Source organism: Cydia splendana, chromosome 16, assembly GCF_910591565.1.
Source record: "Cydia splendana chromosome 16, ilCydSple1.2, whole genome shotgun sequence".
Classification (NCBI taxonomy): Eukaryota; Metazoa; Arthropoda; class Insecta; order Lepidoptera; family Tortricidae; genus Cydia; species Cydia splendana.
Genome location: NC_085975.1, coordinates 7,322,948 through 7,342,102, shown reverse-complemented (window position 1 = coordinate 7,342,102; position 19,155 = coordinate 7,322,948). Strand labels below are relative to the sequence as shown.

The following is a 19,155-nucleotide window of genomic DNA, read 5'->3' as shown; positions in this document are numbered from 1 at the left end:
ACATGTTTTTGATGGTCTTCTATGTTAATTTCATCGCCGGTTCGAATTGCATCTATTAGTATTTTGTTGGCATTTAATGATATTGCATGTGAGGTTTTAGCTTGCTTTGTGGGATCATTAATTGCAAGGCCTCCGAGCCTCGCTGGAAGAGCAAAGAGTTCATGTTCTATAGATGTTATTTCTCTGCCTAGTATGGAGGGTGTTAAATGAGTCTTGATTGCGTTCTTTAGGTTATTGTAGTCTTCGTCTGTTCCAGTAGTCACTCTTTGTAGGTATTGCCACTCGCATTGTAGTGATTTAGTTAATGCGGTATGTACAGCTTGAGGATATTTTTCACAAGCTTTTGTTATTCTAAGGATGCAATCAATCCAATTTTTTGTTTTTTGTCGTATATAGTCGGTTTTATCGCTTATGTCTCCAATAAAACTTCCTAAAAATCGATGTGCTTTTACAATTTTGATTCCTAATTTATCGAATTTTTGTTTGGCAATATCTGTAAGGCCTTCTTTGACTATTAGATAGCTCTTTGTAGGCTCAGGGTAGTAGCCATATCTGGGTCCTTCTTTCATTAGCAGCTTAAACCATTTTAGTATTTCATCAAATTTGCCTAAGCATGCAGAGTCATCCGCATACCAGTTCTGAATGTATTTATTCTTGTTTTTGCATGTTTTTATTAGTGGTAATATTCCAATCGCGTACATTTGCATTGCCAGTGGATCTCCTTGGGTCGTTCCTTCTTTACTTAATATGTATTTATTGGTATTTCTAAATGATATGACTGCGTGTCCTCTATAGGTATTAAAGAGGAATCTCGAGCATCTGGGCCATAGAAGTCTGGCATTCCATAGTGCTAATGGACGATTGAGGGCATTAAATGCATTGGTAGCGTCAACGAGTAGTATACCTTCGGTGTTTTCTTCGTGGAAGCTTTCTGACATTGCGTGTGCTGCACCTTCTATACCGGCTTTAATTCCATTACATAGCCTTTAGTATTGTTTGTCGAAATTTTTTCACTTTTAAATGCAAAATACGCGACAATACGAATTTTGCGGATATATGTTCTCGATTCAAAAGTGATATTTTTTCAAGCTCTTTCGATTGAGCATAATTTCTTTTGGTTTTTCCGTCAAAGCGGCTCGCGTTTATTAATATAGATATTTATTATTCATTAGCATTTCAATTATGTTTATGTTTAACGAAGATATTGCAGCTTCAATTAATCATGGTATAATAATATACTCCGCCTGGTACTCCATTCCCGTCTTTTCTAGGTCACCTAACTGACACGGGCTTACGTCATCATGCGACAGCGCTATATGATAATATGCGATAGCGCTATATATAGCGGCCATGTTGTTGTGACGTAGCCCCGTGTCACTCTGGGAATGGAAGACCATGTTTTATTAGACTATGCAATTAATAGCTATTTCGTTCCGCTGTGTAGCGTTTATCGATATATAACATGATTAAAATCGACTTTTCACATCCCCATGGTCTAATAAAACATGGTCTTCCATTCCCAGAGTGACACGCGATTACGTCACAATAACATTGCCACTTTATTTCAACATAACATGTTACATGGGTACATTATACCTATGGTTAATAAGTTAAAATATTTCTTTATAATTTTATAATTTTCATTTATATGTATTTTAGCTTAAATTTTACAATAACACGTCTTTTTTAATTACTCGTTAGCAATATCTTCCGATTCACGAAAGAAATTTCAGACTTTCGGGTAATTCTGTTTATACTACTGGCAGCACAGGATAGCTCTGTGGACATTTGACAATTCGGATCTAGATAACTTCATGCCCTGACCGTCATCCTTGTCGAACGCGTGTTAATTGTTATTTCCTTCTCGCTCAGTGTCAGCAGTCGCAGTGTTTTCCAAACTTTTCACGTCGTAAGCTTGGTAATTAATGTGTAACTGTGAATTAGTTTTTTAAACGTTTGTCTTGTATAGATAAATAAAGTTTAATTTAATACATTAGATTTGTTTTATTTTACTATGTTTCTACATGAATAACTTAAAATTAATGCCGTTAAAATAATTTTCACCGTTGGTTAAAATTCTCCCACATTTCAAAGTTTGAGAACCTGTAAACAGCATGATGACGTAGGCGCGTGTCAGTTAGGTCATACGCGAATCTCGGAATGGAGTACCAGGCGGAGTATATTATTATACCATGCACATCCCTAAAAGTGCACACATACCTACAAGTTTTTACGCACACATACACAGCCTGGATGCACCAAAAAAGGCAACACTTTGATTTGAAGTACATCTTGTCAACAGTATAGTTGTCCTTTTTTGACAAACGGCATTTTTAAAAGAGCAAGGAGAGAGAAATTTAATGATACTAGTTGCTGCGCCGTCAAAGGCAACAGAAAACGTTGGGGCCTTGATTTACGTACTTTACAGCTTGGCAAAAAAGAGTAGAAATTAAAAAGTGGCAACACTGTAGTGTCATCCCGTTTTCTTATATATATGTATAAATTGGTTTGAAAGGGTCGACACTACAGTGTTGCCACTTTTTAATTTCTACTCTTTTTTGCCAAGCTGTACGTTAGTCTGTGAAAATACGTCAAAAACTTACCGAGTTACCGCGTCAAAATCAAAATGAGTAAAAGGGTTTTTTATTGTGCGTATAATTATGATTAATAAGTTGCCTATATTACTCCTCGTTTACTACTATTTCGTCAGTAAATAACTAGAAGCATACTAGAAGTATAATAATGTCAATAATGTTATCCAAAAATATTGGAGACGGAACTCCATCATTTTAAAAAGTTACTATCTGGCACCAAATACTTATCATTTTTACAATGCCTGAGCCAGCTGAATGTCCGGGGTAAGTTTGAAAGCTTTCCTTTACTCATGCTATACGGAGTAGGCCTAAAAAAACGAATAATAACAAAAAGTGCATAACAAAAGTGGTATTAAGGTATCGAACCATAGGTTTAACGTCTGCCACTTAACTAAGGGTGGTATTCCATCTATCCAATTTCTTTGTTCAATGTATATATTGCGTCTCACATTTTGCTTTAATGAGAGAGTGAGACACACTGACATTGGACAGTTGGAATACCACCTTAGGCGGTTGGTAAGAAGCATGGTATAATAATATACTCCGCCTGGTACTCCATTCCCGTCTTTTCTAGGTCACCTAACTGACACGCGCCTACGTCATCATGCGACAGCGCTATATGATAATATGCGATAGCGCTATATATAGCGGCCATGTTGTTGTGACGTAGCCCCGTGTCACTCTGGGAATGGAAGACCATGTTTTATTAGACTATGGTAAGAAGTATTGTGATTAACTATGGACTAAAGTCTTGGTTGCCGTGCATGCGAATTTGATTATTTCAAGTAAGTAAAAAATTAAATCTCGCCAACTATTACATAAACCCTAGAGCCCTAGAGGTTTCCAATAGTGGCATGCATATAAAATTTTTTATTTAAATTTAAAGTGAATAAATAAACTAAAAGCAAAGTCAAGCAAATCTTGTCAGTAGAAAAAGGCGCAAAATTCAAATTTTCTATGAGACGATATCCCTTCGCGCCTACATTTTTCAAATTTGCCGCCTTTTTCTACTGAAAAGATCTGCTTGACCAACTATAAATTTAGTTCAAAAACTAAACTACCTTCTGCAAGAAAATCACCAAGGAACTTCATTGTCTATTGCTAGTTAGACCAATAAAAGTTTTTGTCCGGGAAGGCAAGTAACTACTTATTACAATCACTATTTCATATTGAATACTACAAGTCTCCACTGTAGGTCTGTAAGTTGTAGGTACCATATCATAGCAAATACCAGTATATTAATGTGCATTCAATGGGCACAAAACTTGTTTGGGACTGTTTTGGTGGTTTGCTGGTGAGTAAAAATCAAGCACTTTGATTCATTTTTATTTAATAAACAAAATTTGTATATTTACATCTACATTTTCAAAAGTCGCACATACACATCCAGCTCTAACAATATAATGATTACATATACATCTAAATTAATTGAAATATTATATTTTTAGAACTGCATTTTATATCTTAATTAAGAGAAAGTGGTTATTGGATCAACAAACTTATCTAAGCTTGTTAAAACTAATAATTGCAACATTTCATCACACAATCATACACATCATTCATCACAAGACTATTAATACCTTTTATAATTTATAAAAATGCTCCAGCTATATATAAAGTTAATAATTACATTATATTTTGTCAATTCATAATCAACAAAAACATTATTAAGTAATCAGAAAAAAGTCCAGCTTTTTTCTTTTATATTTGTCGCCTGAAAATGTTGTCCAAGATTTTGAAGAATAAGTCGTGGGGTAGGCCTCTTGTGACCTGTTGTATTTGAGTTCTAAGGAGATCATATGTAGTGTCTTCATACACGGAGTATGTGTGGGGGAGTTGGAGGGTTTCATACAGATCTTTGATTCTCTCTACACTTTCAGGGTTTGAGTTGCCATAGTGTTCTTCAATGACTTGTTTCTGGGTTGAGGATGCTCTTTGTAATGCTACAACCGCCAGCCAAGTGCACTTGCCTTCTTGGATGTCGGTGCCGTTCTTGCCTGTGACTGCTGGGTCACCAAAGCAATCAAGGAAGTCATCCTGAAATTTGGAAAGCATGTTATTAAGCTGTGCAACTAAATTAAAATTAAATTACTGATTCTGTAACCATTAACAATATGTATAAAGCAAGTCTAACATTCGACAACACCAACCTGGATCTGGAAGAACTGCCCCATTTCCAGCAGAATAGTCTTCGCTTGCCTATGCGTTTCCGGGTCATCAATTCCAGCCATGAGCAGCGCCAGCCCCACCGGCATTTGGAACGTGTGGTAGGCGACCTTGTACTTGGCGATCGTCAGGTATTTCTCCATGGTGAAGTTCTCCAAGTCGGGCTTGTCGCCTTTCATCATTGATTTTTCTAAATACTGACCGGTGGAGCATTTCAGGAGCATCTGTAGGTATGGACAAAAATGCTTAAGAACTTGCTCTTTTTGTTTATTTTTTTAGTAGGTATATCTACCTACATACTTAAAAGTTAAAACATTTCCCTATTTTCCCTAAGCGAAAATCCTTTCAGCTCCGGCTTACGCTGTCCGGCTGCTCTCCCCTAAGTACATATGGGTCACATTTTCGTGCAATTTACTATCAATTCTCGTGAAATTTTGTAAGAAGGTTCAATAGGACTTTCTAAGATCTATATTGACTCCTTAACTCCCTATGAATGAAAAAAGTTCGAATGTATCAAGTTTTTATCTTCAAATGTGCCTCATTACCTCATTAGGCAAATAGGCATATACCTAAATGCGATGAATCCTAAAAATAAACAGTTGATAAACGACCTTGAATAACAAACAGAGTTCATGATACCTAGGTAGTTATTTGCGCTTATCAATAAGTAGGTGCCTAGCTACCGTAAATAAATGATATACATTTTTAAGTAGGTACCTAGTTGATTTATTTTAGTGACGATTACACAATTGTAACAAAAGTTTGCAATATAATTACACATGAATTCACATGATATCGAAAAGAAAACTGTTTTATCGGATAACGATAAGTTAAGTGACGTGACGTATAAAACGACGATGTGTTTCTAGGTGCATCTAATTATACCTATTCAACGATTAAAATAATATGCTCAACGTCGGTACATGCAGACAGGTAACAGTAAAACTAACAATAGACATGTGTATCAATTAGCACTTAGTGCGATAAATATGTATAAGTATACAAATAGGACGATTTCCCGTAAGTCTGATAAGATAACTAACTATTTAGGTAATGAACTAATGAAGGTATCTAAATGTGAAGTTTTATCTTTGCTGGTAGTTACGGCCCGCTGACCAAAATTAACGACAGCGTGAATTTTCGTGATACGACAAATAGATTGTTGTAGGACTATTCGTAGGTCGCCGCCAAAATCTAGGTAGTGGAAAAATATGCGTCGGTGACCACTATGGCATTTAAGGCAAAGACCACAGAAAACGACTCATAAATTACAAATAACGATCGATTGTCAAGAGTAAAAAAGTGGCTGTGTACTTGTGTAGTATAAAAATTATGTAGGATATACCTACCAGGATAAGAATTAGTACTAAACTACAGGTTACAGTATTGATGATAGAACGCTACGTGAGTGTTACGGGTCGTAACGTAGAATTTTACAAGTAGGCCTATGTGTGGTGAGTTGTGGTCTTCGTAGACGCTCTACAAAGCGACGCCTGTGATCGGAATCTGACTGGACAAATTCTGAAGGCTCTTACCTCGTTAAACATTTCGATGACATTCTTGTAGTAGGGCTTGGCGCTGAAGTGCCTCTTGAGGGTCGAGTACATGGCGGACTGGACTAAGATGGCGTCGTTGATGCCGTTGAGGCCGACTTCAGGGCGGCTGTGCCAGCTGGGGGCGCCGCGTCGCATCTCGCGACCTTCTATGATGTCGTTCATGAGCAGTTGATGCGCGTGGAACTGAAATTAGAAGAGTCATATCGTTAGTTATGTACTGATATTTAATGTGAAAAGTTAAATCGGTGTAGTTTATCCTTACATTATTATTCGCTTTTACCGATTGTTTTTTTCCTAATTTGAACTGGGTTCGGTCGACTCTATTGTCTGACAAATAAAATTTTGGTATGGGACCATAATCAGCTACCTCTAGTAAGGTATTATACCTCATATTTCTTGACCTTGTCGTAATTTTCCAACAGGAGAATTTATTATATATATATAATTAGGGCCTATTGTTGGTCTTAAACTTTTACTTTTTCGAGACAGTTTTATTTACTTAACAGTGTCGTGGCGTCATAGACGTTTATAAAAAACTACTTATTTATTTAAGGCTTATAAATTAGCTGCTTACATATCCGAAAATTCATAAACAAATGCGACATTTACTATTGTATCCTACAGAGGAGGTCAATCGTCTTTCTAACTGACTGTCCTTCAATATTATTTCAAATTCCTCGAACGTGAAGTTATTGGCAAAATTAGCTAAACGTCAATTATTATGCGCTATAACAACAATTAATAAATGTAGTAGTACCATTTATTGACTACTACCGTTTGTTTATAGCAACTGTCGAAAGAGACGAAACGCGCTCAGTTTACATGCCAGACTTGTTTCGCACCATCTAATGTAAATGATGTAGGTACTGTAGGTACTTGAAAGGTCCCATTCACAACGTTATAAACACAGTGGCAAGTAATTAAACCGTTAAACTATTTGGAGTCTTATTTACAGGATGGTAGGAGCATATTTACTTTGTCATGTTGAAACGCAGCACGCTATACCTGCGTGTCAATTGAGGCAAATTACGAAACCATGCTCAATGAGTCGACGTCGACGCAAGTGCATATGTATACCTATACGCATTTGTAAATATTTAGTTGTATATGTACAGTCAGCCAAGAAAGTGGTCTACCACTTTTCGACTTTATCATCTGATTGATAGAGTCGAAAAGTGGTAGACCACTTTCTTGGCTGACCGTACCATGGTGTCTCTCGAAACTTCTAGGTAACCACTAACCAATAACTTTGTACAATTTGTACATGTACAATTTTCAAAACAAGTACAATTAATCAAGATAGAAGAATATAAAACCCACTATGTTACATGAGGGACATCAACTTATGGAGGGCCTATTATCTAGGCTTACTTGATATTGTCGAAAAACTGTTCGGAGTAGCCTATTCTATTCATGATTATAAATAATGTAATGTAAACAAAACGATTTAAAGTCGAGTCTGTCTGCTTCTACATAACTTGTTCCTAAATAGGAGCGCAAAACTCGTATAAAAACCATATTCGCTATCACTATAACGTTTTTATCACGTCGCCATTTGGGGCACTCAGGACGGACGCAAAAAATAGCCGTGAAATAAACAGGTTCCTAACACGCAGAAAATCTTTAAACAGTTTTATTTGAAATGTGAGTACCTAAGATATAGTATTTATAGATGCCTATATAAGTTCTGAGAGTTCTTTTTGTAGAAACTACTTAGAAGCAATCTAACTTGAGACAATAATGGGCTTCTGTTTCTTTCTATCCTTTATACATTTAAATGCCATAAAAAATAATTTAACTTGCAAAATTTAATCTTAGTAGTTTGACGTGATATACTGATATGATATGTTTATAAATAAATGTCTTACAACGAGTATCTAACTTGTTATTATGTCAGTGTGGCTTGGAATACATCACTTAGTAAATATCAAATCAAGTACCCGTAAGTACTTAGAACAAACATTATACGCGTATCCTATGCAGTCACGTCCTTCCTCAACTACTTGGCTATTAATGGTCCGATTGTTGTAAACACATTCTACGGTTACTTACCTAAACATTTACATAGAACTAAGCAGCAGTGTAGTGCTTAGTAGATACAACAAGTAATCAATTAAGGTATTAGCCATAAATAGGTTTTGATATTATATCCAACATACATCCATACGTTATCAGAGTTATTATCTCCGTTGGACAACCGGTTTGACTTGTTTTGTTTAACATTTATAATATAAAATAAACCAACGCAACTGAAATGCGAAAAACTAATACTTTTAAGCAGATAAAAATTAACATCGGCGAAACGTATCTATTACTCATTTCAAAATAGAAGAGCAGGCTCAGTCATCTCCAGAGATAAAATTAGTTGACCTTTATGTTTGTATGCAATAGAATAAGTAGGTAAGTTAACCGTAAATATAATAACTGGACAAACATTATTACTTTATTACATAACAAATAATGAGCGTTCTCAGCGAATTCACTGTTGAAAAGTAGAAAGTTAACCTTGATTGTTTTAAAAATCCATATTTCTTAACTTCGATAAAAGGCCAAGATTTATATAAATACAAATTAAATAACTCTCATGATGTCGATGATCAATTGTAAAAGTACCTAATGGAGTTTTATTCATTATTTGGCCTGGCCAGTTCAAATACTTTACGTACGTAGGTTGTTTGTGTTCCTTATCGCGCCATCCATGGCAAGACGATAACTCTCGAGCAAATATAATACCTACTTACATTTAGCATAACTAACGTAATTCAAGGTCTGCAACCCAAGTGTTATTTAATAATTCGTACCATTGTTTTTACATAACCTGGTTAAATCAAATATTTGAATAATTCTTATAGAATTGGAAGAATGATTTTGTATGACAAAATTTGTCAGTACCTATCCAAAACAAGGTATGTATTCGCTATATTATGGAGTGCCTCAACTTTAAATCATAAAATTCATAAAGCTAAATAACTGCTTATTTTTAATATCAATCGTTTTATATAAATAAAATAAGCATAAACAGTTGTAAATACATCGCAGGCCCACGCAACTGCAGTCAGTCTAAAAGAACCATCATCCCAGTCCTGTTCTAAAAATAGCCGCGCCCATGCGTGTTAGTCGTGTTACCGCATACCATTCCTACCAACAATCCGTATCAGTAACTCGCAATAAATACTTAGCGACTTTGTGTTAAACTCACTAACCGTACTCACTAACTTTGCGATGAAAAATCTTTAGTACCATTTAATAAAAGGAACCTAATGTCTAATGATGTACTATTTTTTGTCACTGCGCTTCCTTCCACAGACAGCGACTTCATAAGCGCCGTAAATTTATTAAGACGACACTTATATTTATCATAAAATACTTGACCCAGAGCCTAAATAAGCACAATGAAATTATGCTTTACATTTGTGTCTGTTAACTTGTTCAGGGTATCCTAGCGAAATAGGTAGTACACACTTACCATTTCGGTGCACCATCCCATGACGTTGGCCAAATATACGTTGTCTCGACTAAGATTCTCCGGTTTCTCCAACATTTTGTAGGCCATCACGGTAGCAAGCCCTCGATTTTTCTTCCCATTTGGCACGTTGTATTGCAAAAGCTGTAACAAAAGCATTATTCAAGACAAGTTTTTTATAAACACAAAGGAAATATGAGCACATTGCAATTTATTATAGGTAATGTTTGACCAAGTGCTGGCAGTTTTATTTGATTCGTCATCAATGTTGTGAATATTAAATGGAGACTTGACTCAAACGGCGCCCGATGCCGATGATATCATTGTTTGTTAACACTGGAGTACATTATATTTTAGCGAACACTAAGCTAAGCCAAATGTCGACCACGTGTTTTGTTATCTAATAATGTAATAATAACACGATTAAGTAACTCTGATAAATAATATCGACTACCGTAGGCTCAAAGGGCGTAAGGGACAAAATGGCGAAAATGAGTTATGAATGCAGTTATACTCAGTTTTTTTTTCTCTATCGAATGGTATATTTAACGTCTCGATAACTTGAAAAAAATGTCCGTTAAGCCCTATGAAAAATCAATGATTGAACACAATTTTCCAACGCATTTTGCCGTATCTGCCAATTTTAAAAAATGTTGTGAGACATTTTGGCGTAACTCCCAACTTTTTGTACGATACGCCCTTTTGCATCGGAAATTTTATTAAATCTGTCCTAATTTTTTGTCAGTTACGCCTATTTGCAGTAGATTTTTGAGTGCTTAATGTACGTTACGCCCACAACAAGTGGATATTTATACGAATGTTAGAGAATTAAATGTAAGAGATACGCCAACATACTATGTAAAGTTTCGAGTTTATAATTGTTGCTTTTTTATGTTTAAGTGGGATGACCTAGTTCTTTCCTTGTAATTTTTTTATTAAGTAGGTACTTGCATTACCTGCTCCTGTGCTCATCAATGCTTTATTTATAGAGTTACTAAAATTTGACAATTTAAACTGAACTAGTGGGTACCTTTTTCATCAGTTTTATGAAAATAATAAAACATGAGTATATCCAAATCATAATTATGGCAATTAATTAAGGTTAGACTGATAACTTTTAGTTTTGTATATGACTGGGACATTTGCAATTATGATTAGACTTAATATTAATACTTTTTTGTTTAGATTAAACCCTTATTTATAGGATTAACCTTATGAAAGTTATTGTCTATAACGTTTGGATTTACATTCATAGAAGTACGTAGGCCTGGCCATATGCATTTTTTGCTACTTACTCTGATGTTAGGTCATAAATAATCGCATATTCATTCAGTTTTACTGAACAGACATACAAAATGTCAAAACTACTATTGTACCTAATAGTACAAGCAGTGTTGTAGTAGGGTGCAGTGTAATAGTAAAATTTATGATATAATTAAATTAGAAACAAAAATAACGCATACATACTTTCTATAGTAAAAGTAATTGTTATAAATTGTTATGATATACATAAAAAATATAGATGGTAGGGCAGCAGTGATTCTGTTCAAATAATATAAACAAATAAAAATTCCAAGTTTAAGTATCCAAAATAACAAAAATGGGGCATAAAACTTAACAGTGAATACATCTCTATAAGTTTTTGAAGAAATTATTGTAAATTATAGTACTAAGAAGTATAGTGTTCTTTAAATGCAAGTTGCCAATATTGCAACGAAATTGTTAGATTTACGCCAAATGGTACTAAAACAGTAAATTTTTCTGTACATTACGCCCTTTTTCTAATAAGATAAACCATAAAAAAGAGGCGTAAGGGACGCCCTTCTTAAAAACAGTCGTGTTTTTTGGCGTAACGGACATGCTATTTTCGTAAATAAGCATTGTATTATAAGTTCAAGCAATCAGTTTAAAAGCGCTCAATAAGTTAAGAATAAGCCACATACAGGCATCAGTTTATTCAAAGAAACAAAAAACTGTTTTTTGGCTCTCCTGAAAAATCGTGTTTTGTCCCTTAAGCCCTTTGAGCCTACGGTAGTCGATATGTATACCTAAAACGCGACCTGATTATAGGTTTTATCTGCGGTTAGTATAATTATTTAGTTGTACCTACACGGTCACCGAATTATGTAGGTATTGGCGGGACCATCGTATGATTATAAACTAGTACTGTGACAGTTTGAATGAAGGTTCGAAAGAAATCTCACACATACAAGACATCTATTTATAAACAATCCAGTCCTCTGCAATTTGAAACTGCTTTCTCCGGCTTTCAATATCCACACATACGACGAAGGTGCACTGTACAGTTATGCACTGGTTTATTTTGCCTTATGTCGATACGTTCTTACCATAAAATTTTACTTAAAAATAAAATTGCAACATGAAACTTAAAGTATAACTAATGTATTTAGGTACAAAACAACACAGCACACTACATTTTCTACAGTACCTATAGTGTTACATATGCAGCTCTTTAGCTTGAGTTTACCAACATTGGGAAAAAATGTCATAATATTCTTAAAAAAGTTTGTAAGTACGTCATTAAGAATGACATCGATTATGAAAAATTACACTGAGAAATGCAATACGTGCAATACCGCGCTACTTCGCTATATTAGATTATGCACAAAAGAGCCCAATCAATTTCGATTAGTAAATGTAAAGAAGCTTACTTACATCAGTCTAATGACTTTAACTTCTTACTGGACAAATCCATATTAGTGAACTCAAGCTGCTACCCACTGACTAGTACAAAACGTACCTTAGCCAACCATTTGCTGGCTTCCGGCACGTCAAGATGCTTCCCAGTCTCCGTGAGGTCCCTCACGATGTCCGGGAAGCAAGCCATGAACTCCCTGGACTGGTCCTTGGGAACGGCCAGTCCACGGGTTGCCAGGGGCATTTGCTGGGGTGTCAGGGTCGACAGGAATCTAGAGACCAAAAACATTCGCTCACACAACTGATAGTGCACGATAGTTCTGGCTATAGAAACTGTGACTCCTACAGAAAAACTCGTCGAATACATTAGAAAAGCATTATCTGATCCAACCAGATGATCAATAAAATCTGTTGACAGACACAGTGGTAATTTCAGTTTCTTTCAGACTTTGACTAAGGTATTAATACTTAAATAAATATTATAGATAATACATAATGTGATTCGGAGCAGACTTATCTGGGTTAATACACTTAAATAGATATAGAATTTATGGCATTTCGTTCAACGTTGTAGTGCGATCACGCAGAAACAAACGCTCCATGCATGATGGATAACAGTTGAATAAAAAAATATGTACCTACTTATACCTACCTACAATTTCTGCCCTATTACGGCCATTACGGGGGAATTAATTCCAAAAGCATTATTTTATAAGTCGACTGTTCATGCATATCCGACGTGACAAAAGATAAACAAAGGATTTTTTTTAATAATGCATCAGGCACCTGCCTGCTGGTGCAAGTTTTGTTAAAAAAAGACGAGGGTAAAGCTATGTATTTTTCTTTTATTGTTTTACAAAGAATGAAGGTGAACAAAAATATTACTGCATATTTATTTGGGTAGCTGGTACGTTATACCCGACTCTATTATATTTAGCCATTTATGTAAAGGCCTTTGTTTTAATTATGAGTTCCTAAAAAACATTATTTATAGAATATGTAGTACCTATATCTAAAATACCATATTTGAGCATGATTACTATTTAATTACTTAACTCATCTAATTTGTGTCTAAAATACTGGTACATACTTAATAAAATCTAAACTATAAATGGTTTCGCATTGAACCGGTCTTCATGGAGTTAATAACGCTTGATCGCCATATCAGTGATAAATGGTAATATAAATTGGTAACCGAAATAGGTTTTAGAATTCTAGATAAATAACATATAACACACCAAGCAAAAGCCTGAAAGAAACTTTCAACGGTTGTTACAACGGTGTTACAAAACTTGCAAAAAGATTCGACTAAATAAATTAACTTCGCGCACGGTTAACGAGTTCACTGACCTGTGGTATTTCTGCAGTTTGAGCAGCTTCTTTGGGAGTCCGGTTTCATCGTTGCCGGGATGCTTATTGGTAGGTTGGTCCAACTTCGGCACCATGGCATCAGAGTTTGTCACGCTGGTAGTTTTGCTGATCTGCCGGCGGACTTCATTCTTGTAAATCTGGACGATCTTTTCTAAACTTCTCGCCGTTGAATACATCTTGTTTTATCTTGTATGAATTGTCTGTTAAAATCTCGACGTAATTTGTATGCGCATAAATTTTGCAGTCAAGCCTGCCTGATTCTCATAGAATATCCAAATTCAGAAACAGTTATCGCAGTCGCGCGCGCACGTCAGATCAACATGGGCATGTATGACCGACTGATTCTTTGTTGTGTTTCGCCTCCTTGCCTTGCCTTGCCGGTTTCACTACACTCTATCAAAATACACTATAGTGATGTACTTTGTGTTTACATCTGATTCATCGATATTACATCTCTCTATTGTTAAATTGTAATTGTAATTAGCCTTTATTATTGAAGTTAGTTGGTTGGTTGGTTATTGTTAAATAGATTGAACAATAAACATCATTATTAACAAATGCCGGCAAATTTTACTATTAATTATGCAAATGTACGATAATGATCCAGCAATGATAATTGATAACTGTTATTATTTTGTAAAAGAAAGAAATGACAATTAATTGTTATGAGCTTGTGCCTATTCATATTTACATCATATTTACTTACCTTACAGAGATAATCTCGTAAGTAAAATTTGTACATATTAATACGAATTGGTAACATGTACGAGACGAGTTACATCAATGCCTAATTAAAGTTTTGAGTTTTGTATGAAGAATGTACCTATAGGTGATAACTACTTTTTTGAAGTAGATATGTTGTTTACTTACTTAAAATTGTTTACATTGACTAACAACAACCCAACAAATTAAATTTTGTTATAACTTGGTTTTGATACGTAGGTACAAAATTACAAATACTTACAGAAATATTGATGACATTGAAACTGTAGTAGTGACTTCTTATTCGTCTTTGTAGCAGCACTACGACTTACAAGCAATTGCGTTTACTGCATGACAGCCAAATTATCACACCGACCAACTATCGATAAAGCCAACAGATGAGCATCGACCTCTGCCCGTACCTGGCGAACTGCGTGCGCAGCAAAACAAACTCGTTGCCCCCACCTCGGGGCTGCCACGCGGGCTACGTCACGTAGGCACACCGGGCACCCGGCAACAGCGTGCAGCGAGCGCCACCATACCGGGTCCCTATTCACAACCAAATACATCAACTGACCAGTATAACTCTGACCTCAGACTGCCCATAGTTGCTAGGAATATAAGGGTCTGGTTTTAATTGGATCTACTCGCCGTGGAGATAAAATTTTATGTTTGACGGTGGTGTTGATGTTCCAAGCGTTCTTTAAAACGTGACCCAATTTTTTCCAGTGTGTGCAAAAAGACACGTATGCAAGTATCCGAGCATCCAGTATAGGGCTCAATATGACCCCATACAAAATTTCATGAAGATACTCTAAATTGAAGTCACTATTTCATCAAATGAAATAATTTTAAATAATCAGGAGTAGGTATATTTTCTTTTATTTTGTATGTATTTTTTACTTAAGTATGTGGTATTATAATATATCTCGATCAAGTCATTCACAAAAAATATTAATTAGGGACATACAATTGATGCAATCGTAACTTCTAGCAATGTAAATTAGCTAATGATGCAATGTTATGATGTCGCTTATTTATAAGTTTGTTTACATACATTGACGAATTATAACATGGTAGTCATAACAAATTAAATTACTATTTCGATTATATAGGTGCCATTTTTAAGAGACTGTGGTATCTCCTTGCCCAAAGTTATTCTAAGAAAAAGGGACATTAGTTTGACCCTGGCCTGATACAAAATATGATATCTTGGAATGAAATTGGAAAAATCTCTATAAATAATATTTTTTACACATTTGTCTTATTCTCTTATTTTTTAACAGTGCCTCCTCAATAGAGTCTCTCTCTACCCCTTTGTCTAACTATGTAATTATGTATGTACCTACATTTTCTCTATTAGTGAAAGGTCTCCGACCGTGGCGTGGTTGAATTTTCTTATGGATAAGCTGTTTATCTATAGCCTGATGGTATATATGAGTACTACTTCTATATATTCAATATATATTCTGATAAATTGACATGCTTTGTACTATAATCATATCCCGTGAAAGAAATAAATCTAAACCTCCCTATTTGGGGCTATTTATGTGACCAGATGTTTCTTCTCAAATTGGGTCTGGTATCTCTCTCCTAAACTCAACAGACCTTTTATGGATATCTAGAAGTGTCCAGTCTAATAACTCATTGAAATAAATAGTCACGCTCATAACAACTAGATCAAGGCATGGCGAGGAGATCACCTTAGTCGGTAAATAATAAATACATAGATTATTGCACGACCTAGGTCCAGATTCAGATATTAAAACATTAATTGATTTAAATAACCTCGATTGTATGCAAAGCTTCTACTTAAAGGTAATTTATATGCCTACACCCAAACACCTGTCAAAAGGAAAAAATATTATAAAATATTATAATACAAACAAAAATAACATTATTTTATATCAAGGGACAAAAATATATCGAGATAGATGCTGGAGAACGTTCAACGTTGTTTTACTAAGTTACTGAATAAACTTAAATAATAAATAACAAATATAACAATAATAATTAAATACCTACACAAAATAAAAATTCATAATTAAGGTAAAATATAAACACATACTCATATGTTAGTAATATGTTTCCTCGTTTAGTTAGTTCAATACAACTCATTTATGTATTTTTAGCAGCACTGCAGCACAGCAATATAGTTCCACGCAACGCAAATATGACGTGAATTGATACGTTGCTTGCCATTTTATATTTATAAGCACAACATTCACAATCAGTATTTTTATACTATGGACAAGAGGAATTACAATTACAGGACTGACAAATAAGTTCAAAAAATCCAATGAAAGTCCTCGTAAAAATAATTCAGAAACTAAATTTAAAAAAACGCGTAGACATGTGTGGCTGAAAAAAATTATGAATGATGTGGCATGTGGTTGTAATTGTATGTCACTAACCTTAATTAATTTTAAGATTTGCTATAGGTACTACAAACACTAGGTATATGGATATATGATTCGAAATAAATAAATAATTTAATTGAAATTGAATATAATATTGGTCGAGATTGTACTACCAATGTATCTTTAGACTCTTAGTACGGAGACGGACTCCATTATCGAATTAATATTACTATGTATTATCTTTTACAAAGCGGATTGTACGAGCGTTTCAACTGGGCCATGGGTAATATGTATTTTTTGCTTCAAGATTGATTTCTCTGTAACCAGGCAGAAAGTAGTAATTGCACGGAGTTGCTTAACCGTTGCCCAACGGTAAATTGTTACAAAATGTCGTTTGCGACAACCCAAAAAAGGTCACGTAAACGAAAGTAAGTACATATTTTGACTGGAATTATTTGAATGTTCATAAAATGGCACTTTTCAACTTCTTATTTCAAATTTCAAATTTTACAACTCCATATAGTTTTGAAAATTTATATTTAGTGATACCCCGCAATTCCCAGCGTACAAAGTATACGTGTGTTTTTACACACTTTTATTTAGCTTGACCTGTTTGTTGTTTATTTATTTATTTTTTGGGTCAAATCTTATAACTTAAATATGAACCTGTCTTCGAACGAATATCGACCTGATATCCGGTATTCAGTTGAAATTTGGAGTAGATATGTTAGGCAGGTACTTCCTTAATACCGATGACAATGCAATAATATACTAACATGGAGCATGGAGCTGATCTGATCTGATTAATTGATTATTTACCTATACAATCGGAAGGTAGTAAACGGAACTCCTCGATGGAAAAACACAAACACATCGAGTTTAGGTTCATTAGAAAGGTCTCGAGAGGTACTTGATAGACATGCAATCGAGAATAAATTTAATACGGTCAGCAATAAAAGTGTGTTTCACATTTATTCATCCACTATTTCGAGTATACGGTTGAACATTGACATTATATGGGAATAAAATTAAGAAAAAATTTGTGCCATGAGAGCCAAGTTCAATATTAAGAATATGCGTCGTTGTTGACTTCGCCGGCAAAAGAATTGAGATATGTATATGGGTGCCAAGTTCTAGTTCGCTTGGGATGTGATTAAAGCTCAGGATTTGACATGGCTTATAGTTTTTACGTACAGGTTATATTATTATTATATTTGTCTATGTTGTTTTTTTATGTTTTTAATATTCTTAAAATATGTTTTTTTACATGAAATTAAAATGATTTATTTTTGTTTTGTTTTGATTGCAGTCAGCTTTCTCTAGAAATATTTAAATCTGTCATCTGTGAGCCATTATAAATTTAATAACAGTATTTCATCAAAGACGATCGCTTAAATAAAATAAACTCAACTGTTTGCCAATTCATTTCAGTAAATTAAATTTAAAACCATAAGTACCTTTCCGATGTTATTTTTCATCTCATTCATTTTTACCGAATCAGAGCCTCTACCATCAGTTTTGATATTGACATAACGCTCACGTCTACGTAATTTACTTTCTGTATATCTCGCTTGCACTAATATGCGAGTACGAGCGAGATGCATAGAAAGTAAGTTACGTAGACGTGAGCGTATATGTCAATGTAAAAACTGATGGTAGACGTACAGGGCTATAACCGCGAAAATCGAAGTTCATACATTTTGAGCAACTATCTCTCACTCTATATAACGCCTTAATTAGAGAAAAGAGAAATAATGCCCGAAATTCGCGAATTTCGGTGTCCGCGGTAGGCCATCAGAAGTGGTTCTGCAATCGTAATTGAAATATACACGCTTCCAGTCCGTGCAAAAATAACCACTTCTTAAGTCTCAAGGTTAAGTTCAAAGCGCTATAGCGCGGTACATAGAAAGACATGAATACAAAACGTGCTAACCTGCAATATACAAATACATCGCTTCTCAAAAAGAACCAATATGCCCGATAATCATAAGAATACAGCAATGTAAAACGAAAAATATTGTTTTGTTTCTATGATACTTATGGTTTATGGTATTGTGTCGTGTCTTTATCTCACTGTCTTGCACGGGTTATAATAGGTAGTTAGAGGGGCAATTATATTTAATTGTTTGCAATCATGTTCAATTGTTCACTACATGGGATAAGTTGATGATAAAATAGCTGAAGTTTTGCATAATCTGATAACTATGCAAAGATGTTTAATTTCTCAAAAAGATTTGTAAGCATAGAAAGCCTGTACATGTTGTTGGTTACACTTAAAAAGTGAA

The 19,155-nt window shown here is 34.7% G+C and overlaps 1 protein-coding gene across 1 annotated transcript; it reads right to left on the bottom strand.

The window, feature by feature from the left end:
* Positions 1 to 4,182: 4,182 nt before the first annotated feature.
* Positions 4,183 to 14,168, bottom strand: LOC134798167 (farnesyl pyrophosphate synthase-like). The gene is made up of 6 exons (XM_063770510.1): positions 13,788 to 14,168; positions 12,541 to 12,709; positions 9,783 to 9,923; positions 6,296 to 6,499; positions 4,745 to 4,984; positions 4,183 to 4,631 (listed from the first exon to the last, which is right to left on the bottom strand). The coding sequence occupies exons 1-6, from the start codon at positions 13,982 to 13,984 to the stop codon at positions 4,296 to 4,298; spliced, it is 1,287 nt and encodes a 428-aa protein (XP_063626580.1). The 5' UTR covers positions 13,985 to 14,168; the 3' UTR covers positions 4,183 to 4,295.
* Between the last annotated feature and the right edge of the window lie 4,987 nt (positions 14,169 to 19,155).